Source organism: Sciurus vulgaris, assembly GCF_902686455.1.
Source record: "Sciurus vulgaris genome assembly, chromosome: 2".
NCBI lineage: Eukaryota > Metazoa > Chordata > Mammalia > Rodentia > Sciuridae > Sciurus > Sciurus vulgaris.
Genome location: NC_136462.1, coordinates 134,708,981 through 134,732,680, shown reverse-complemented (window position 1 = coordinate 134,732,680; position 23,700 = coordinate 134,708,981). Strand labels below are relative to the sequence as shown.

Genomic DNA, 23,700 nt, shown 5'->3' with positions numbered 1-23,700 from the left:
ATAATGAGATGCCCTGAGGAGGAAACCCAAGTTAAATTACAAAATTTATTTATGTTTCTTATACACCTTATACGCATCACCTGAAGATAATCTTGTACAATGTATTTAGTATGCCTGCGTTTTGACTTCAACCCATCATATGAAGTCAGGTATGGAATTTTCCACTGTGACCGCATGTTAGCACTCACCAAGTTGGGATTTTGGAGTAGGCTGGACTTCAGATTTCTGGATAAGGGTGCTCAACCTCCATCTCCAAATCCAGTCACATTCTAAAGTCCTTAAGGGTTAGGACTTCAACGTATGACTTCCAGGGGACACAATTCAGTTCATAACAGTGACTCCGTTTCCTAGGCAAGCTCTTCTCTCACTTCAGCCTAAACTGTAATCCAAAAGACAGAAGTCTTTACTGACCACTAACATATATATTGGTTGAAGAAATGTACCCACCCCACCACCACCCAATAAAAGGTGAAGAGTGGGGATTGAACCTAGCCCATCCTTTTGGCCCTGGAGAGGAGCTTTGTGGGTCATTTGCTGAAGGTCATTTCTTCAGCATCTCAACAGAACATAAACTCAAAGGGAGCTCTCTCCTGAGATGGGAGTGGGATGTGCAGTATATCAGCCCCTGGGATGTGCCAGGCACAGCACACACTCACACCTGCCTCAGTGGAAAAGCCCAAGAATGGAAACCACCAGTTATGCTGGGGTTAGATTGTCCTTTCTAAACACCTTTCCAAAAAGCCCCCAAGCTCCACGGCTGTACATAGGCTGCAAGGAGCCTAGACACCTGCTACCAGAATTTCCTGCCTTGTCCAAGGATCAGTATATAGTCTCAACCAAAATAATAATGGGTTTGTTACACTCTCCTTAAATTTTGATTCTTCTTGTCACCCTCCTCCCACAGAAATGAAGACGGACTTAAAACAAAGCGTATTTCCTTTTTCACCACCAGAGGCCGCCAGCGTTCAGGGACTGAGGCAGGTGGGTGCTGGTGGGAAGAGTTGGTGTACTGAGCTGAGGCCCCGCAGGGTTGCCTGGTTCCCTGCTCCACGGAGCGGGGGAGTGGCCTTACCACCAGCTTTACCCTTCTGTGCCTGTTGGAATGCCAGAGATGACCATGGATGAAAAACCCTCAGGTAAACAGTACCGGTTACTCATGTCATGTGCGTGCCATGCCCATGTCCTGAAGCCCTGGTTTCCTGTTTGAAGTCCAGGGATGCTGGTAGCTATCTACTGTGTGCTGAGTACTTCCCTAGACAGGTCACAAAGATAAGGTGTGGGCTGCCGTTCTTCTTTTGTACATGAAGAAACCAAGTCTCTCAGGGTCTTAGTCACCTCAGACTACCATAACAAAATACCATAGCCTGGATGACTTACTCCACACACATTTATTTTCTCACAGTTCTGGAGGCTGGAAGTCTGAGGTGGGGGTTCCAGCACGGCTGAGTTCTAGTCAATCAGGTCTTCTTGACTTGCAAATAGCCACCTCCTCACTGTCCTCATATAGTGAAGAGGGCAGGAGGAGAAAGACAGAGACTCTGGACTGTCTTCCTCCTCTTATAAAAATTTTAATCCCATAATGAGGGTCCTCATGACCTCATCTAAACCTAATTGCTTCCCCTAAAACCCATTTCCAAATTCCATCATATTGTGGGTCAGGGCTTTCACACATGCATATAGAGGACTTGCTTCAGTTTGTAGCACAGTGTTGACTGATTTTCCAGGTCATGTGACAGAGACAGATTTCAGCTCAGGATAGTGGGAGTCCAGTCCTGGGGCTGGGAGACCAATGCTATTAAGTCCTTCTTGCCATACTGTAGTATCTTGCAATGTCCACAAGGGGCCACAGCCACCCTTGGCCCCACAGGCTGAGGCTAGTCTGAGGTTGTGGAAGAGTATGTGGTCTTCCCTGACACATCAGAAACAGAACTTTGCCTAGAGTTTTTGCACTGGCTACTCAACAAGGCCAGTTTATTACAGAGTGTAGGGAAAGTTCTTCTTGTCTGTTATCTTCTAGGAGGTGCAAGGGAAGGTATGGACATGTCCGTCATGGTAAACAGCTGGCCCTCCTTTTTAACCTCAAGGCCAAGATTTTTTTTTTCTACACCTATTCTTTTTAATATATTTTTCTTTAAAAAAAAAAAAAACTATTTTTAGTTGTAGATGAACACAAGTCCTTTATTTTATGTATTTATTTTTATGTGGTACTGAGGATCAAACCTTACATGCTAAGCAAGCTCTCTACCACTGAGCTACAATCCCAGCCCATATTTTTCTTTTTAATCAACATAATAAATGCCTACATACGAGGCACAAGGTGACATTTCAGTATTTGTATACAATGTGTAATGATCAGATCAGAGAAATTGGCATATCCATACCACCAACATTTATCATTTCTCTGTGATGGGAACATTCAAAATCCTCTCTACTAGCAATTCAAACTATACGATTAATTGTTGTCAACCATAGCTGTCCTACTGTGCTGTAGAACATTATATGTCATTCCTCCTGTGGGTACCCTGTAACCACTAACCATCCTCTGCCCACCCCTCCTTCTCTACACCTTTCTCAGACCCTGGTAATCACTTTTCTGTTTTCTACTTCAATGAGATCTACTTTTTGATCAAAGCTAAGACTTCTAACACCAGTTATACTCAAATATCCCTCAGGGTGCTGTCTCCTAAAACAGAAGCCAATATTTAGGTGTTTTAAAACGTAATATAACTTTCCCCTTCAGTTTCATAGATTGATGTTCACAAGTATAGCTGGTGTGAGGTGGAATTGTCCAGAAAGACCAGGACATATTTGCAGGAGGTGAACTCAATGGTCTGTTCCTCTGTTGCACTTTTTGATGGGCTGGTGTGCATGTGTATATACACATGGTATGCAAATAGGTCAGTCGCACATAAGTGCGTGTGTTTATATATGATTGAAAAAGAAACATGTTATCAGCAAAACAGTAGGAGAGTCCAAAACAGACTTAAGTAAATTCAGTCAGCCAACTGTGTCTATCGGTTCCATATCTGTGAGTTCAAATCAATCATGGATTGGAAATGTTAGAAAAAAATTGCATCTGTCTTGAACACGTACACATTTTTTCCTTGTCATTACCCCATAAGCAATACAATATAAAAATTATTTACCTAGTATTTGTATTACATTAGGAATTTTAAGTAGTCTATAGTTGACAAAGTCAACAGGAGAATGTGTGTAGGTTCCATGCAGATGCCACGCCTTCACCATTTATATAAGAGACTTGAGCACCTGCAGATGTTGGCATCTGCAGACAAATCCTGAATCAATACCCTACAGATACTGAGGGACAACTGTGAAGGATTTTAATATATGATGAAGGTAGCATTTCAATTTAATGGAAAAGAATGTTTTGTTGTTTTAGTAAGTAGTGTTGGTATAACTGCCTAACTAGAAGGAAAACACACTAGATGCCCCCTACCTTACATCAACCACAATCCTGTCCATGTGGATAGCAGATGTAAATGAAAAAGAAAAAGAAAAAAAAATAACATTTAAGAGAACATACATGTAATACAGAGGTGATAAAGACCTTTAAAAGCTAGCTGGGGAGTTGGGAATCATTTTTTTAAAAATCTTTGGCTTTGTAAAAGTTGAAAAGTAAAAGGTATTATAAACAAAGTCATCTTTCAAATAGAATGAAAAGAAACATTTACAACAGAAATTGTTGCAACACAAATTGGCATACTTCCCTAATATAGAATGAATGCTTACCAATTGATTTTTTTTTTAATCCCAATAAGCAAAAGAAAAAAAAAAATGGAAAAAAGGGGAGGGGTGGGCAACAGATATAAGCAGTTTGCAGAAAAGGAGTCCAGATGACCAGGACACAGATGAAAAGATCCTTCACCACACTAATAGAGAAATGCAATTATGAATTTCATAACTGGTTCCTTTTTAAATGAAGGGCCTTAGGACGTCAGAAATTGAGTGCAGACAGGGATCTTACTTGGAAGAAAAGAAAACAAACACCATCTTCTCGTTGATGCCAAACAGGGTGATGGGCGTGAAAAGAGGAGCTGGGATGGATCTTGATCCCACAAGCCACTGCTTGCAGGTTGAACCCTGTGTGTTTGGAAGGGACCTTCAGTTTAGAAGTGCAGAATCCCTTCTAGGACCAGGAGGATGAGTGCTAGGAGGTGGGCCCTCACTCAGTAGAACCATCCACTCCCTTGGGAAAGTACCAGAGAGGAAGATTCCCATACATATGACAAGTTCCATAGGAACATGTACCCATTTTGGAAATTGGCTTTGCAGGTGACCCACAAGAGCTTGTCTGGGGAGCCAGACAAAGAGGCCACACTCCCTGGGAGGTTGCCTGACTGAGGTGGGTTGTGGCTTTGGCAAATAACAAAGGCCTCTTGATTTTTTCAGTTTCTTCTAGAAGATTGAGGCCCACACCTGAGTGAAAAGAAGGCAGAGGGGCCCCTTGTGAACCCTTTTCCTCAGTAGGGTTATTCTCTCAGGGATGTTGACCCTGGGGTAAAGAATCATCTATAAAAGACAACTTGTTTGCAGATGGATAGTAAAATTCCAGAGAGATTTACGTACATTCAAGTGGTCATATTTGTGCAGTAGCCTCATCCAAAAATAATTTGGATGGCTGTTTTTACGGTAAAATTCAGACCTGCAGAGTCATAAATAACTTATGAATAAATAATTACAGCTCATAAATACCTCAAGCCATGCTCTCGCCAGCCCAGTTCCATCGTTTTCCATGCTGGGCCAGGAGGCGTGGGACAGGTGTTGGCTCCATTTGGAACAGCAGCTCCTCATTCCACCCATCCGTTCCCCAAAGAGGCTTCATAAACACCAGGGGAAACTTCAGAATCGGAAAGCCCCGAGGCCAGGTGCTCAGAATGTTCCCCTTCTCTGGGAAGAAAGTGAATCTTTCTCTTAATGAATGTTTTTCCATTAAAAAATGTGAATTAATGTAGGCTGACATTGATCATTCCTTTTCCTTAAAGAAAAATAAAAGAAAACTTTTTGGACATATTCCTGTGGAACAAGGTCTAGTACAAAGCCATCTTTAAATGTCTGTTGCATCTGTATTTCCACAGGGGCCCCTACAGTGAGTCTCATTGTCATTGCAGCCATCTGGGCATATTTTCCAGGCACTGAGCTTGATATTCCACAGTCCTCTCTTCCAGAACATTCTCTGAGGTTAGGTTGCCCCATTATTATTGATACTATGGCTTCATGTGTGGAGAAAAGCGGGGGGTGTGGGGGGGTTGGTTATCAAAGGCAACCAAACGTGGCTTCAGCCCAACAAAAGAATTCTAGCTTCTTCATTTTCTGCATCTGGCAGGGAACCCAGGGAGGGGACTTTGAGGCACTCCTTTTATCTCAAATTCCCTAAGCTTCCGGACAGGATGAAGACACTTAGAGATTCTGCAGAAATCTAAACCTCTGATCCCCATTAATGTCCTTTTCCAAGCTCTCTCCCTTCCCCCACTGCACGTTCTTGCTCAACGCAAACACTCCGGTGCCTTGGAAACAGCAGATTTGACGTGATTTTAATGGTAATCTCATAATTAGCCTAATTAATGAAGTCCCTTGAATACTAAAGAGTTGACTGGTTTTTCAGTGCCATCTTAGGCAACATAAAGACAGCCCACAGTGTTATTTTTTAGTTAACTAGGTTTAATTGAAGAAGTAATGCATGTATATTTGAAAACAGAATTTTCAAACATTATCGAAGAGCATGGGTTGAAGAGTCAATCTTCTAATAAGACCCTCTTCCAGAGACAATCATGGAATTTTATGTTGCTAACAATTGTGTTTTTATCTGTAATATTTATGCATATACATATGTGCATGTGTGGTATGTGTACATGCATATAACTCTGTGTGTGTGTATGTGTGTGTGTATGCATGTCTGCAGATGTTTTCTGACACAATAATAAGCCTTCTAGAAATGTGGTTCTGCACTTTGCTTTTTCAATTCATCACTGGCTCTTGAGTAACACTTCATGCCTACACGTGTGACCTCCCCCTGCTTTGTAATACTTACATATTATTCCATTATTCATTAAACCAACTCCCTGTGGACATGTCACTATAAAGGGCACAGAAGTTGTCCTCTCTCTGTTGTTGCAAGCAGCATGCCACCAAGCATCATTGTCACATCTTTGCCACACATACAAGCAAGGATGTCTGCAGAATGAGAATTGCTCTGTTGGTGAGATAAACATTGTGCTCTGATGGAAGAAAGCCCTGTGGAGCTTGTGTGGGTTTACATACCCACCTGGCCTCCATGCTTAATGGGCCAGAATTATTTAAAAATACACAGGCTGCTTTGTCTTGTCTTTACAGCATGTGTGCTGGAATTCCCAGCCTTCCTAAGCGAGTCTTTGGAAGTCCTTTGTCTGAATGACAACCACCTTGATGCAGTCCCTCCATCCGTTTGCCTGCTGAAGAGCTTGTCAGAGCTCTACTTGGGAAAGTAAGTGCATGACGAGAGCCAGTCTGCCGGCTCTGCCCCCATGGAGGCAGTTTGCTGTCACTTAAATTGCCTGGGGACCAGGCAGAAGGAAGCTGTCTGTAGAAGTAGTAGTGGGGTTTTCAGCACAGGGCATGGGCCAGGAGGTGGGGGAGAGAGAGACAGAGAGATTGATATGCGCTTCTGCTACTTTATTCAGGCTGCAAGGAGAACCACTCCATCCTCATCCTAGCTCTTACTCAGCACTCACTGTGTGCTGGATACTGCTGGAGCTTTTAGGCTGTGTGTAAAATTTAATGAAAATATGAAGTACTATATTAATATTAAAGATGTGCTGCCTTTCCTAGAGGAGGCAGTAATCATCTTGATGGCAATGTAATTAGTAGAAAAGAGGCAGGAATTGGAGAAGAGGGGACCCAGTTCTAAGTTGCAGAGACTTGGACTTGCAGAAGACAGTAATGCCATTTCTACCACTGAGCATCCAGGGAAGAGAGACTTTGGACTCTGTATTCAAATGGGATACCTGAAATCAGGGCCTGGAGTGCGGGGTTTGGGGTGAAGGCCAATGGTGACCTCTGCAGGCTGCAGAGGCTGAGGGGAGCTGCGTGTGCACACACATATGCGTGTGTGCATGCACATATGTATTCTTTCCTGGTGGGCATGTGCACCCTCAGCAACCCTGGCATCCGAGAGCTCCCTCCTGAGCTGGGACAGCTGGGCAACCTCTGGCAGCTTGACACTGAAGACCTGAGCATCAGCAATGTGCCTGCAGAGATCAGAAAAGAAGGTAGGACATTTCTGTCCTGTCCCCATAGCATCACCTCCTTGGGAGAAAAAAAAAACAACCTCAGGTCCACCTGCTAGGTTCTAGAGATGGAAACAGTGGGTGGCCCACGGGGCCCAGCTCCAGCTTCAGGGTTTGGAAGATGTGATGGAATTGTCCCTAGGGCAATAGTTACCCAGGGTCATCATAACGAGAGTGGTCAGGTAGTAAAGCTGTGATCTCTTAGGCAGCAAGTACATTGTCCTTAGATTCTTAACTTTGATACCTCGTCGCTGGGGTGAATGGTATGGCACCCTCTCTCCACCAGATTCAATCATCTGCTATTAACTATTCCCCTAGAACACATCAGAAGCATTCCCTCACAACAGAGCTTAGCTTCTTCCCTTTATATGTTCCCTTTATATGTTAGCAATGATGTCCACTCTCCCCCTTCATGACTTTACAGGTCCCAAAGCAATGCTGTCTTTCCTGCGTGCTCAGTTACGGAAAGCAGAGAAGTGCAAGCTGATGAAGATGATCATCGTCGGTCCCCCGCGCCAGGGCAAGTCCACCCTCCTGGAGATCTTACAGACGGGAAGGGCCCCCCAGGTGGCCCACAGCGAGGCCACCATCAGGACCACCAAGTGGGAGCTCCAGAGGCCAGCAGGCTCCAAAGCCAAGGTCAAGGATGGTTGGCGAGCAGTGTCCCCCTGGGTGGGAGGGACACTCACAGAGTCTCTTCTTCTTTTTCCCAAAGAGCCCAGAGTTTTTCAGCCTAGTGTCCAAGGCCCAGGATGTTTGCAGGGGTCACTGTGTGATGTTCCAAACCAGCTTTGCCAAAGGCAGCAAGTCACTTCTTGATGTGACCTTGTAGTTTCTCTACTATAATTAAGTCGAGGCTCTGGGCCAGTGATCCTTAACCCTGGCTGTCCATTAGATTCCTTTGGGGAACTTGTAAAGACACCAGTACTCAGGCTTCACTACTTTTTGGGCCCAGAGATTAGATTCAAATGATCTTGGGTTGGAGTTCCTCCCGGGCTGAGAACAAAGTACCCCTGCAGGCAGTGAAAGATGAGCATTTGTCTGTCTCCTAAAGAGGAAGCTGAAGAAACAAAAAACCCTGGAATGAATGCTCTGTCCCCATGATTTCTGCATCACCCCAAGTTCTGAAAAGTCCTGTGTAAAATAAAGCCCTCACTGAACCTATCCATCATCCCTTTTTTCCATTTAGTACCAGGCAAACAGAAATGAACATTTTCTTATTCTTGAAAGAGACAGAAGAACTTGTTGGATATGGCGGGGGCAGGGGTGCTCTTCCTCCCTGGGACATAGCAGCAGGCACTTAGCTCTTCTCTGTGCTTGGGTTAGGAACATTGCCATCCTCAGCTGCTGCCTGTGTTTTTCTGCTGCCCTGTGGTGACCAGGGATCGAAGGTACAAGGAGCTTTCCCTATGAAACACTGAAGGGCCATGTCCAGTTGTGGTAGGATTTTGTCCAGAGCCCCCATGCACAGGGCCAGCTAGAGACGGGTCTCACTATAAACCTCTTTCCCAATCAGGGAAACCAAATTCAAGAAATGAGGCATTTAAGGTGAATGCACATTCTAACACAAACTCAGAAACTGGTCCTCTTGAAAATGGAGTCGCTGGGACTGGGCTGTAGCTCAGTGGTAGAGCTCATGCGTAAGGTGTGCGAGGCCCTGGGTTCAGTCCCCAACTTGGAAAAACAAAAGAATAGAGCCCTGTCTGTTATGGTCAGACCAATCAGATCATTAATACTAGGCCCACCCAGAACACCCCAGCAAGGAATCTAGTAACACCCGTCCAAAGGGTTTCCAAAATAACCAGAATCTTCCACGTTCTCTTTGGCTTTGACTTTTTAACAATGATTCCGTCTCATTTCCATCCAGCTGTTCTTTAGTGAATGGCCATCCAAGGCCAAAGGGGTGAATTTGTATTTCTATTTTTCCTGTGCATGTCCTTTCTGCCATCATGAAACTCCCCCTCCTTTAACTGAAGGACAGCCTCTGGCTCTGTGAGTGCTGAGCTCCGTCACTCTGTGTGTGGCTGACCTTCAGCTGGGGGAGAACAGCTGTCCGTTTTCATCGTTATACAAAATCAGGTCAGCATGCTGTCTGTCTTCGAGGCCAAAGTGCTGCCTCGTGGCAAAGAATCCTTGCTACAGCTAACTGCTGCCTTAGCTCTCAGGCCAGCTGTGACCTCATTCAATAATAGGGAAACCAGCGTTTACACAGCCTTTCCCAGCAGCCAACAGCTCCTCTGTTGTTGGGTTCCCACATCAGGGGAGTTTCCCATCCTCCTTGGTGGGCGCCACACTCTGACCTACACAGTTTGGAGGCCACCCTCTGAATGGAGGGAGGTCAAACCTTGGTGAGGACTGTGAGGTCAGAGTGGGGGCTTCCTCCAGTCAAATGTCTCCTAAGTCTGCAGCTATGATGGAGCCAGAGTATTGCCCTGCAGTGGTTCCCAGATGCCCCGGCCATGGGAGCCTGTCTGGCCCTGCTCTGTTAGCAAGAGGCAGAAACCCACAAAAGCCCACCCTGATGCAATCGTGCCTCTTTCCCTCGCCTAGATTATTAATTCCAAAAAGACATGATAGGACATCTAGAATTTTTTCATGGTTATGTCTTTTTCAGACACGACCCCAAGTACAGCATTCAAATTTATCCGTTTTCTCAATGTGGTTTCCTAAGACCTTGGTCTCTCAAATGCTTTCTTGTGATGGCTTGTTGTTCAAGTAGGTTGAGTCTGTGGAATTCAATGTCTGGGACATTGGGGGCCCTGCCAGCATGGCTACTGTCAACCAGTGCTTCTTCACGGACAAGGCCCTATACGTGGTGGTCTGGAACCTGGCGCTGGGAGAGGAAGCCGTGGCCAACCTCCAGTTCTGGCTGCTCAACATTGAGGTGAGGAGATGCTAGCCCTTCTCTTCCATTCCCTGTTCTCGGATTATCACCAGGGTCCTGCCACCCCTCTGAAGCATCCCCTATACTGAGAAAAAAAGGGATGATGTTAGGGAGAACCACTTTGCATTTTGAGGGGCTTTCACAGAAGGTCCCAGAATCAGTCTGCCTGACTTTCACAGTGGAGCAGATGGACCACTACCCGGCCTGAGGTGGGGTGCTATTGTAATTTTCTTGTTTACCTTTCATTCAAGAGTGTGAAAGAGAGGCCAAGCTTCTCTCTCAGGTGTAAAGGATGCTGACTGTGAGGGAATCACTGAAGGATCAGGGATCCCTCCTCAAGGCTGAACTCAGCACCCCCTGCATAGAGAAGGTCATGGGGCACCTCAGATACTTACTCAATGCATAACAAGCCCATAAGGGGACAGGCCCCAGGATGGTGACTGCCTGAAGGCCACTGGCATCCAGGGTCGACACGCCTGCACACCTGAGGAGCTGTTTCCCATCCTTATTCATGAATGGAGATGGGGCTTGGTCCTGGGGTTCTCTGTCACAGGCCAAGGCCCCCAATGCTGTGGTGCTGGTGGTTGGAACACACCTGGACTTGATTGAAGCCAAGTTCCGAGTGGAGAGAATCGCGACGCTTCGAGCCTACGTGCTGGCGATCTGCCGCTCGCCCTCCGGGTCCAGAGCCACGGGCTTCCCAGACATCACTTTCAAGCACTTACAGTGAGTGTCCCTTGTCCTCATGCTTGCTCCTGCTTCTGTGTGCTCCAGTGTCATCTTTCCTGGGGCCTGCTTGAAGAAGGCTCCTGATGCTGGGCTAGGCACCTCTGGCAGCAGGTGGCAGCTCAGCAGACCAGCCCTGGGCAGGGTGAGGATCCTCTAGATGACGAGTGGGACAGGGCCTGGAGCTGTCCTCTCTGTGCTTCCTTTCTGTGTCCTCTCCCTCCACACTATGGCCACCAAGAGTGCATGGTTCCCACGGCACTAAGAGATGTGAACTCAGACACCACCCCACCTGTTTGCAGATCACTGGTCAGTGACAGACCCTGGGGAGTGAGGTCCCATTCTCATGTTGAGTCTTAGTGGTCCTGGTAGCTGTGCATTTGGGGGTGAGGAGAGGACAGAGCTGCCGAGCGTGAGGAGGGTTAGGCCGTTTAGGTGGAATCAGCCACTCTGGGCTTGTCACCCCACACATGTCCTGTCAATGGACTGTCATGACAGCCTGCAGGTTATAGAGGCTGTTGTGTCCACTAAGTCTTAGTGAATTAAGTGAGGGCCTCCTGATGAGAACAAAATGTGCATTGCTGTAATTGCACTTGTGGCTCTTGGTTCCCTCTGGGTGAAGTGCCATGGATTCTGGTTCATGGGTTAGTCTGTGGACCTGAGAGCCTGGCTCTCAGGATCAGGGGATTCCTGGGATGGTCTTGAGATAGCCCCAGTCGTCCTGCAATAATAGGAGCACTGACTCTGGTTCAGAGCCCTTGGTCCAGCCTGAGTCTGCTTCTTCCCAGCTTGTTTCCTAGGGGCTCACATCATACTCTGTACCTCACCTTCCTCCTCTGTAAAATGGGCATGCTGGGAAGACAAACCAAAGTGATATATTAAGGGGTGCCCAGCATGGTGCTTTATAAATGTAAAACCTCCATAAACTTCCTGTGTCACCTTTAATGAGTTCTCCACTCGCCAGTGTTCAGGATAAATCTTGGGAAAACAAAGAAGCTAAGTGCTTCTCAGTGAGGGGTGGCATGGTGATTAAGCTGGGATTATTTTTGCACACACAGCGAGATTTCCTGTAAGAGTCTGGAAGGTCAGGAAGGGCTGCGGCAGCTGATTTTCAACTTCACATGCAACATGAAGGACGTGGGCAGTACCATCGGCTGCCAGCGACTAGCAGGGAGACTGGTGGGTACCCCCTCATCCAGTTAAACCAGAGGGCTGCTTCCTGCTGTTAGGGGTTGGGATGCCCCTAGCTGTGTTGTAAAACATGCATCTAGGTTTAAGGCTAAATGGTTCCCGGTGGGGCAGGGGAGGGGGAGGTATGGAGGGTCCTGAAGCCTCAGGACTGAGGGGGAGAGGCTAGAGCTGGCTGATCTGGCAGCACACCCCAGGACCTGACAGTCCCAGCCTCGTGCATTTGTCCTCCAGGTTCCTAGGAGCTACCTCAGCCTGCAGGAAGCCGTGCTGGCAGAGCAACAGCGCCGCAGCCTTGGGGACGACGTGCAATACCTGACAGACAGGCAGCTGGAGCAACTGGTGGAGCAGACACCTGGCAACGACATCAGAGACTACGAGGACCTGCAGTCTGGTGGGCCTAGGGGGTGGGCGCCAGTGTGGGGAACCCTGGGAAGCTGGGCAGAGGGCCAGGGTCACCAGGGAAAGTGTGAGAAACAGAACCACCTGCACTAGATAGTTCTAGCTTGATCCTCAGCACAGCAGGGTAACCAATTTTGAACAAGAGATCCCAAAACTCTGCCTGGTGTTCCATCTTCCTTTCTTCTTCCCACCATTCCTCCCTCCCACCTTCTTTCCTTGGACAGAGAGAACACACACAGCTGCTCTAAAACAGCATCATGTTGGCCATTGAGAACAAACTTATGACCAAAGTGGACTGGTCATAGCCTCCAAGGCTGAAGTTCAATAGAGAGACAGAGTTTAAATAATTACAACCAGTTCTCATCATTCACAGTAGTTGTAGTCTATAAATTCACCTCAACCACTGAAGTAGTGAATACTGAACCATCACTCCTGTGGAAATACAGAATTAGTTTCCTGAGAGTCTCTGGCCACATTATCATCAACCCATCAATGCGTAAGCTTGCTTTATGTGTACTTCTGTTTAAAGATTTTTTTTTAATATTCTGTTTTAGTTGTAGGTGGACATAATACCTTTATTTTATTTGTATGTGGTGCTGAGGATCAAACCCAGGGCCTCACACATGCTAGGCAAGTGCCCTACCACTGAACCACAACCCCAGCCCAAGATGTCTTTGAAAATAGATTATAATTCATTGACGTTCAACTCGTGGTCGACAGCACTATAATTCATCCCTGAACAAAGCTTATCTATGTATTTTCTCTATAAAGTACATTGCAGCTTTCTTGTGCTCAGGAACACCACACAGCATTTCAACACTGGACTTGGGGGCCTTTGTAAACAACAAACCCACTAACGGAAAGCACAAAAATTCTGAAAACATGGCACTAAATAGCCACTAGATAGACACTCCTTTGCATTACCAGAGCTGTGGCTGCAAGGCAGAGAGAGCATCACTTTATTCAACCTCAGCTGGGAACATGCTCACCTGTGCAGGCGACTCAAACTTTCCCCAGCTCTGCACATGTCTATGCAAGTCTGAAAAAGCACCTCAAGTACTGTATTTTGGGGACACAAATTTCAGCAAGTAGGGGAATTTGAAGAGGTGGGATCTGAGAATAATGAAAACTGAGTTGGCCGTCAACTCAAAATGCTGCCAAGAGTCACATGGTGCCACCAGGGAACTGAGCTTAGCTGCCTGTCCCTTGCTGAAGGGCTCAGTATGTCAGGAGTGTTGAATTTTTCCCAGGAAAGCTTGGTGACTAGTCTCCCTTTTACTCCATCATGCAACACTGCTTCCTGATCTCCTCCCTGACAGCCATCAGCTTCCTCATAGAAACTGGCACCCTGCTGCACTTCCCGGACACCAGCCACGGCCTGAGGAACCTCTACTTCCTGGACCCCATTTGGTTATCTGAGTGTCTGCAGAGAATCTTCAACATTAAGGGCTCCAGGTCGGTGGCCAAGAATGGGGTGATCCGTGCAGAGGACCTCAGGATGCTGCTGGTGGGGACGGGCTTCACACAGCAGACTGAGGAGCAGTACTTCCAGTTTCTGGCCAAGTTTGAGATCGCCTTGCCCGTCGCCAATGACAGGTGAGGCCACAGACCACACTGTGCAGGTCGCTCCCTGGAGGAGGGAGTTGAGGTCTGGGACCACTGGAACCCTGAACAAGACCTCCAGGGGTTGGCACCATTACCATCACTTCCCAGGGACAGGTCAGACCTAGTAATGACCTGCTACATTATATAGGGTATCAAGGCGGCAGGTGCAGCTAGCCTCCCAGCTGGTGGCTTCCTCCTATGCCAGGTGGTTGAAAGAAATCCATTCATTGAAAAGACTTAGGAAAGCATACAGGAAGGGCATTAAAAATGATTTGAGGGGGGTTCAGTTTGGCAGGTGGGTTGATGACTTGGTTACATGGTAAATAAAGATTAACCCATGAGGATGTATTTCCTAATTAAACACCCTGGCTTCAAAATGCAATCTAATTTGATGAATTTATGGGAACAACATTGTCACCTACTCTGAGGGTAGATGGCTGTGAGTGTCCCCACAGGGCATCCCTTCGCCAAGAAGAAATATTCTGTGAAATGCCTCTCTCTGTGGACTCTTCCTGGGTCTGTGACATGACCAGGTCTCCCAGTCCTAAACCACAAGCAAAACCAAACCAAGTCTCCTCTTCCTTCTTCTTTCCCTCATTCTCAGCATCCTGCTCCTCCCCAAGGGCCACCCATTAACCAAATCCTTCTGATTCAGTGCCAGTTGCCACAAAAGCCAATGAGTGCCTTAGCTGCCCCTCCCTGTCTTCTACTAAAAGTAGTCAGAAACTTGACCTCTGAGCAGCCTTCTTGACATGACAACCCTCACCTTTCTCAACTGCCACCAGCATCCTCCTGAGCAGGATCCTCCTCTGCACCTAGCCTGGGCCATTACGTCGGCTGCCCTGCTCTTCTTGCACCTTGCAGAAAGACTCCCAGATTCCTGCAAGGACCACACTCCAGAGCCTAATGCCTGAGCTTCCAGATGCTGCCACCTGGAAGTCTCCCATGATGCTCAGCTCAGCTTTCTCTTCTCTGTTGTCTGGTCACATTGGGCACATCATCCACACTGCTCTGCTTGGAAAGTGGAACTTACAGAATCAAGATTTCTTTCCATATCCCTGGCAGCCACTTCTTATTCCACCCCCTCTTTTACATGGCCCTGCCACCCTGCAAGGAAGTAATTCTACTAACTGACCCCTTCCTCATTGCGCTTCTCTTCTTTTCTCTTTTTAATTTGAGGCAAAGTTTATGGTAGTTCCACTGCAGCCTGAAAATATGAAATGGAAAATTTCAGACATAAGCAATTCCTTCATTTTAAACTGCACACCATTTCAGTAGCATGATGAAATTTTGTGCCATCCTGTTCCAATTCACCAGGGGTGTGAATCATTCCTGTCTCCTGTATCCATTCCGTATCGGCTGTCCCCCTGCTAATCACTTAATAGCCATGTTAGTTATCAGATTGACTGTGGTGATGTAGTCTTGCTTGTGTTCACTTTACCCTTATTTTACTTAAAAATGGCCCCAAAGCACAAAAGTAGTAATGCCAGCAACCATATAACCATTTTTATGACATTTTATGTGTCCATTTTATCATTCGTTATTATTGTTAGTCTCTTGCTTTGCCAAGTTTTTTAATTCAATGTTATCATAGGTATGTAAATATATGGGCAAAAACATAGCATATATAAGATTTGGTACCATTATCAATTCCAGTCCTCCACTGCAGGTCTTATCCTCTGCAGATAAGAGGGGGACTACTGTAGACTCACAGTGAAATGCACAGATCTCCAACAACCAAACAACAAGATTTTACAAATGCATACAGTAGGTAACCAACTCCCAGATCAAGATATAGAACAGTTTCATCACCAAGAAAGTTAACCCACATACTCTCCTATCTTTAGCCACCAGCACTGTTCTGATTTCCATCACCAAAGCCTAGCCTTCCTTGTTCTTGAACTTCATAGCTGCAAGGAATTATGCAATATGTTCTCTAATTGGCATCTCCTGCTAAACATCATGCGTTGAGATTCATCCAGGCTGTTAAGTGTATCTGAAGTTTGTTCTTTCTTCTTTGTTGCTGAATAGTATTCCATGGTACAGCTTTACAGAAGTGTGTTTATTGCATTCACACACTGATGGACATTTGGATTGTATCCAGGTTTTGGCTATTCTGAATAGAGCTGCTGTGTGTATCCTTAAGTCTTTTTGGAGAAATGTATTTTCATTTCTCTTAGGTAAATAAGAGGAGTGGAATTATTGGGTCATAGAGTAAGTTTAATTTTACAAGAAACTACCAAACTATTCCCTCAAGAGGTTGTATTTTCTAGTCACTCCATTACCTCTCTAGCATTTGCTATCAGTCTTTCTAATTTTTCCTAGTGGATAGAAAATTGTATTTCCCTGTGGTTTTATTTTGCATTTTCTTCATGACTAATGAGGTTTAACACCTTTTACAAATTTATTGTTCATTTGTACAGTATATTTCTGTGTGAGGTGTCTATTTAAGTTTTACGTCCATTTTATAATTAGAATGTTAGCCTTTTTCTTGCTCTCTTGTAGTTCTTTATATCTCCTGGATACAAGTTCTTTCTCAAACACATGATTTGCAAATTCTTTCTCCCTGTCTGGGACTTGTTCATATATATATATATATATATTTGCTTATAACAAGATCTTGACAATCTTATAGTGTTTTTCTTCTAGAAGCTTTATAGCTTAGCTTTTACTTCAAGGTCTAAAATCCATGTCAAATTGATTTTTGTTTATGGTATGAAGGGCCAAAATTCACTTTTTTCTATATGTTTATCCAGTTGTTCTGAAATCATTTATTAAAAAGATATCCTTTCCCCCTCATTGAATTACCTTGGTTCACTTATCAAAACTCAGCTGTGCAGGTTTAGTTCAGTACTCTGTTTTGTTCCATCAGTCTATGTTCCTACCCTTACACCAGGAACAAAGTACATTGATTTTGGTAGCTTCAGGATAAGCCTTGAAATCAGATAGTACAAGCCCTCTGCGTTAGTTTCCTGTGGCTGCTGTAACAAATAGCATGAACTTGGTGACATAAAATAATCACACATTTATTCTCTTTCATTTCTGGAGGCCAGAAGTTCATAATCCATTTCACTGGTCCAAAAGCAAGATGTCCAAAAGCCAATGCTCCCTCTGGAGGCTCCGAGGGAAGGTCTGTTTCCTTGTCTTTCCCAGCTTCTACAGCTGCATTCTTTTGCTCAGAGCCCCCTTTTCCATGCACATTTGTAATTGCCATGTCTTTGTAATGAATTGACCCTTTTTTTATTATAAAACACCTCTATCTCTGGTAACATTTCTTTTCTTCAAGTCTATTTTGTCTAATTCTAAAATGACCAGTTTTTTTCTTTCTCTTTATTCTAAATGGATTTTTTCCTCCATCCTCTTATTAGCTGCTCACCTGGGTATTTATACTAAAAATGAGTCTCTTGCTGACAGTGCATTTTCAGAGTCTCTGACTTATAATAGGAATATTTAGTTCATTTAGATTTAATGTAATTAATTATATAGTTGTGTTTAAGCCTAATATCTTACCATTTATTTTTATTTACTCCATTTTTTTGTTATTTTGTTCATTTTATCCTGCATTTTTTTAGTTAATAAATTTTTTTAGTATTTTTAGTCCCTCTATGACTATTTAGCTACTCTTCTTGGTATTGTGTTTAGTGGTTACGCTGTGGATTAGAATATATGTCTTTAACAGTGCAGTTTTGGCTTTTTTCCTACCGCTATCACCTGGGCTATTCCATGTCAGGATACATCTTCCTGAACAGTTGAACTGCAAAGTCCCCTACCCTGAGGTGTAACCCCAAGCAGGCAAGGGCTGGAGGGATCACATGGGGATCAGATCCCTGCTGACTTCCCAGTCCACAGGTGATGCTTGGACCTAAATCAACTTGGTACTCAAGGCCTCTTGTTCTCGTCTGTTTCAGCCACTTTCTGGATTTGATGCTGATGTTGATCACAAGGCAGCAGCTGGTATCCCTAGTCCACAGACTTTTGTTAGGTACCTGCCATAGAATAGATCACCACCTGTCCCCCAGCTCCAGAACCCAAGGGGATGCCCACTAGAAGCTCCTGGGAAGCTGGTTGTGGTGCTATGAGGCCAGCTCAGAAATTCTGTTGGCATAGATGCAAACTTCTGGGGGCCAAACTGGGCCTCTTTGCCTGAGGCCCCACCCAACTTTTTCAACTTGGCCTTATTGTGGGAGTTTCATGGGGGTCATGATCAGGGACCTAAAAAGAGAAATCCCAAAGAGGAATTCAAGATCCCATTGCTTCTCATTCCATGTCCTTGGCCTTAGTACACAAAACACTCAAGGTTAAGTACTCAGTGAGTTTACATAAACTTTCACCTATTTTATTAATGGATAAAAAGACTGAAGAGATATTAGTATTCAATAAAAATGAGGCAGTTATCTATGCACTGTATATAAAGCAGATACATCAATATATGTATAGATATAAACATAGATTAGACATCTTTCTACTTATTTGATTGAATAGTAAAATCAGCTGGGAATGTAGCTCAGTGGTAGAGTGCTTGCCTAGCATACATGAGACCTTAGATTTTATCCCCAGCACAACATACACACACAAAAATCAGTCAGATCATCACCAGAGTCCTCAGGGAGGCTTACTGTAAGGGAATTAGGACACTGAATCAAACTGTTCAAGTATGAATTCCAACTATTTTCTTTTTCTTCCTCTATGAAGTGGGGATAATTACCTACTGGTATTATAGTTGTTGTGATCATTAAATTAGATAGTACATAGTACTTAGAACAATGTCTCCTACACCTAAGAACTCCCAAGACATCAGGTATTAGCAGTACTGTTGTTACTAGTTCTTTGTGTTAAATACTCACAGCTGGGATGTCTAGTTCTGCACAATGCCATGAATAGCAGAACATTTTCCATCTTAGCACAGCCATAATGGTTCCCTTGTGTCCTAGGCGAGTTCCAGCATCTTGCATCATTAGCTTTTGTAAAGTCAATGACTCTGCTACAGTCTTTGGATCAATGCAAACAGATGCATTGGCGGGTCTTACACCTGCAGCCCATGAACCCCTCCAGTCCCTTGGAAACCCTTCAGGGGATTGATGAACCTCTTGGTTCATTAGCACTTGTTGCAGGTGGAAACTCCTGAGCTCTCAGCAGACACTGGCAAGGGCCCCAACCCCACCATCTGGCCATCTCAATGGTGTAGAGTGAGCCAGCCCAATTTTTCATCACAGGCACCATTGCTTACCCAGATGTCACTGGTTTATGTTCATCAAATACATAAATAGTTCACCTCTTTAGTTTCATCTTGCTCACTGTCTGCTCACCCCTTGGGACAGCTTTTCCTGACTCCTAATTGCTTTCCAACCAGTTCTCTCCAGGGACTCTGCTCCCTTGAGATTTGGCTTCTGTGACCAGTCAGATTTTTGCCTTACTGACTTCTAAGTCACCCCTGCCTACAAAAATATCTATCCCTGCCTTCACAAAGCACCTATTCTGTTTGTGCACCACGCTATGTTCTGGGGCACCTGGGACACCTGAGTGCCCCTTCCCTTCTCCAGGCACACATCTACAAGGAGAGAGAAAAGCAGGAAGCCACTTCCACGGGGCACAGCCAGCCAGTGTAGGCAGTCATGCAAGATACAGACTGAGCATGACCTGGGTAGATAAAACAAAAAATCAATAGGAGGTTCTGGTGAGGTCCTTCTGTGTGGAGAAAGACTCATGAGCAGATGAAAAATATGACATTTTCAAAATTTGAGGAAATAAGACAGGATGCAAGGATGGAGAAGGCCAGAGTGGGGACAGAGGCATCTAACCCCGTGGCTGAGAATGTCCTTTCACCTAAGACCTGCAGTGACTGAAAAGGACCTAATACCTCATCATCTGTGTCCGCCGGGTCACCTGCACAGCCCTGTCAATCCTCACCAACCTGCCAGGTGGGGACCCTGTCCTTCCCCATGGGTGCTCACAATACAGAGCAAGCAAGTCAGGGTTGTGATTTACACCTATGTGCCTGGGTCACCAGACTGTCACAGAATTTTCCTTAAATGGTCATCCCTCAATACCCATGGGGTATCAGGAGCTCAGGGGGTACTAAAATCCATGGATACTCAAGACCCTTTATATAGAATGCCCTGGTATTTGCATAGAACTTATACACATCCTCCTCTAGAATTTAAATCACCTCTAGATGACTTATAATGCCTAATATTACTTAAAACCTATGCAAATAGTTGCTATACTACATTGTTTAGGGAATAATGACAAAAGTCTGCACATGTACAGGCTTTTTATTATCATTTTCAATCTGAGTTGGTTCAATCTATAAATAGGGAACCTATGACTATGAAGGACCAACTGCATAAAATTTTAGGAGTCTCTTTCAAAATGTCTCTTTCAAAATGTTCTGAAGAGGTTTGTTGGAATGCAATGGATTTATTTTTAGAGGATTGAAGCTGAAGGTTTGTTGAGAAGGTTCTAGCTTCTGCACACCCAAAGGGCATCCCACGACTCCCCTGCCTTGGTCACCCTGTGCCTGCCCCACACCTGCCCCCACAGCACACGGAGGGTGCTGGTTTTCAGGCACACTCTTGAGGGGACCTCCCAGGTTTCAGCTGTTTTAAAATGACAACAAACATGAATGCCTTGGTCACACAGTGATGCAGCATCTTTACGATGACCATAAGTGTTCTCATAAAACAACCCTCTTTTGCACAAAACAACCACCTTCGAACTTTTAAGGCAATTGTGTTGTTTCAATTGGCCAAGAACAATAAATAGCTTTGAAGACCAAAAAAACGTTACTCTGACCCCAGTATCTGCATTGTCCTCAGAACTGTGCAGCTGTATTTGTTTTTCCTCCACCAACCAAAGTTAATGTTAAGTGATTTCCCAACCGCAGCCCAGTTTGCCGAGAATCAACTCCGATTTGCTGTGTCTGACATTTTTATGACCACAGATGTTTTCACATCTTCCCTCACATCATTCTAGTCTCTCTCTTAGAAACTTCAGTAAATATCTTCACTATGGCCATCTTCATTTTCCTTTGGAGCAGTTATTCTCAGCATATAAACCACCCTTTCTTTCTAAAAATAGAATTCCAAAGGCCCCATGCGGAAGGCACTCGGACAGCCTGAGTCACTTTGAGAAGCAGACTCCCAGGCCAGGCTGCGGGGCGTCAGGGCCCTGCAGCAGAGCTTGGACCACACTGGTCACCAATCCTCCTGATGTATTTCAGCTACCTCCTGCCACATCTCCTTCCATCCAAACCTGGCCTGGACACCCACAGCATGCGGCACCCCACAGCCAACACCATCCAGCGAGTGTTTAAGATGAGCTTCGTTCCTGTTGGCTTCTGGCAAAGGTTTATAGCACGGATGCTGATCAGCTTGGCTGAGATGGACCTGCAGGTAGCTGCGGGTTCTGTGGGGCACCTGCAGTGTTCTATTTCCTAGAGGGACCTGATTGAAGACCCTTCTCCTGCAGGGATGCCACTGAGCTAGAATCAGGAGGCAAAGGAGGCACAAACCATTTGAACCACTCTGTGAATACCAAATCAGTGTCCACCAGGCTTAGACAGAACTTCCCTAATGTCAGCCCACCTCCAGTTCACCCAGAGAGCTTGTTGTAATGAGAATGCAGGTTACTGAGCCCACCCCCAGTGATGTGGACCAGGACCCAAAATTGATATTTTTAACTATTCCCCAAGTGATCCTTGACTTAAGAAGCATGATCTTACCATCCTGGCTGTGCACTAGACTTGCCCAGAGAGGCTGTAACCACCACAGACCTTTCCTCAGACCATTCAAATCAGGATCTTTGGGGACGGGCATAGTGGCACACATCTGTAATCCCAGCATCTTGGAAGGCTGTGACAAGAGGATTGTAAATTCAAGGCCAGCCTCAGCAACTTAGCAAGACCCTGAAAGAAAGAAAGAAAGAAAGAAAGAAAGAAAGAAAGAAAGAAAGAAAGAAAGAAAGAAAGAAAGAAAGAAAGAAGGGAGGGAGGGAGGGAGGGAGGGAGGGAGGGAGGGAGGGAGGGAGAGAGAGAGAGAGAGAGAGAGAGAGAGAGAGAGAAAGAAAGAAAGAAAGAAAGAAAGAAAGAAAGAGAAAGAAAGAAAGAAAGAAAGAAAGAAAGAAAGAAAGAAAGAAAGAAAGAAAGAAAGAAAGAAAGAAAGAAAGAAAGAAAGAAAGAAAGAAAGAAAGAAAGAAATCAGAATCTTTGGTGTGGTCACCCAGATACTGGTATCATATAAGACTTTCAGGTGATTTCACTCTGCAGCCAAGCTTGAAAACTTAACTTGGTCTGATTACAAAACAACAAAAGACCTAACCCAAGGAATTTTGTCCTTGGGTTATGGGGACAAACCAGCTAGGGTTATGGAGTAGTAACCTGCTGTCAGTCAAATTAAATACTATGGAAATAATATTTGCCCAGAGCAGTGGTTCTCAAAGTGGGGTTCCCAATCAGCAGAATCAGCTTCACATAGTAACATATGAGGAATGCTAATTCTTGGGCCCAAACCCAAACCCACTGCCTCAGAAACTCCAGGATGGAGTCCAGCTATCTGTTTTAGATGGGCCCTCCAAAGAATTCTGATGCACTCTACAGTTTGTGAACCCCTGGCATAAATCTGGCCTTTTAAATCCTTTTTACATTGATCTCTGTATGAGCTTACTTTTGCTACCTTCTAATTAGAATGCACTTATTGAATTATGAATTCTTGGCTCCATAAAGCTGTTCTTTGATCGTCCCTTTTTATTAAAGTGGAAAGAAAAATAAATGCAGGAGCCTGAAAATCAATGGAAACTGTGGCAGCCAGTGTTAGCAGAAAAGGGATTTGTTTATAACGCCTGGAAGGTGCAGTGGGGTGCAGGCCTTGGCTCTCCGAGGTTCCATCCTTCCCTCTGCCCTCCCTTTGAACTCTGAGTCCTGCTGCATTCTCAGTGGGAGGTCACCAGCGCCAGCATCTTGGGAGGCTGAGCTCACAACTGGGGCCCAGCTGGGTGCAGAGGCAGGCATCCTTCCCAGCAGCAGCCCCCACCCAAAATTTGGAAAGATGTCCTATTGAAATTCAGACAGGTGACAGGGGGAAGAAGAGTTCAATTGCATCTCTAATCAAAGACATGCAGATTCCCACAGTAGTGGATGCCACTTTTCACCTATCAAATCAGCAAAGAGCTGAACCTCAGTACTCCTATGTGGAACACTGGTGGTTACTGTGTCTGTGGGCTCATGGCTTCAAAAGCCAGTTCCTCCATATGCATTCAGAGCCTCAAAATCTTCAGCCCCTTCGATCAGTAATCACAGAGCTAAATACCTGAATTGAGGAAATCATTTTGAACCAGAGAAGTCTTTGTGGTTTCTTTCATGTTCAGCATTCCATATTTGAAGAAGCAAAAAAATGGCATCACAATCTAAACATCCAAAAAGAAGGGAATAATTCGAGAAATTGCTATAATTCACAGCTTTCGCAAAATGAATGTTGAGTTTTTAATGACATGGGAAAAGTGCTGTTTTTTTTTTTTTTTTAAATATACTTTTTTTTCTTTTTTCCGGTACTGGGAATTGAACCCAGGGCCTCACACAAGGTGGATGGACAACCACTCTACCTCTGAATCCCATCCTCA

The 23,700-nt window shown here is 45.0% G+C and overlaps 1 protein-coding gene across 2 annotated transcripts in view; it reads left to right on the top strand.

Annotated features, from left to right (window-relative positions):
- The window catches only part of LRRK1 (leucine rich repeat kinase 1), a 152,522-nt gene that overhangs the window by 101,489 nt on the left and 27,333 nt on the right, over window positions 1-23,700 (top strand). For both annotated transcript variants that reach the window (XM_079121755.1, XM_079121754.1), the window contains 10 exons: window positions 905-981; window positions 6,352-6,481; window positions 7,153-7,265; window positions 7,708-7,922; window positions 10,003-10,167; window positions 10,721-10,893; window positions 11,952-12,072; window positions 12,316-12,475; window positions 13,803-14,079; window positions 21,308-21,479. In XM_079121755.1, the coding sequence (XP_078977881.1) occupies window positions 905-981; window positions 6,352-6,481; window positions 7,153-7,265; window positions 7,708-7,922; window positions 10,003-10,167; window positions 10,721-10,893; window positions 11,952-12,072; window positions 12,316-12,475; window positions 13,803-14,079; window positions 21,308-21,479 (1,603 nt within the window). The remainder of the gene's footprint in view (window positions 1-904; window positions 982-6,351; window positions 6,482-7,152; window positions 7,266-7,707; window positions 7,923-10,002; window positions 10,168-10,720; window positions 10,894-11,951; window positions 12,073-12,315; window positions 12,476-13,802; window positions 14,080-21,307; window positions 21,480-23,700) is intronic.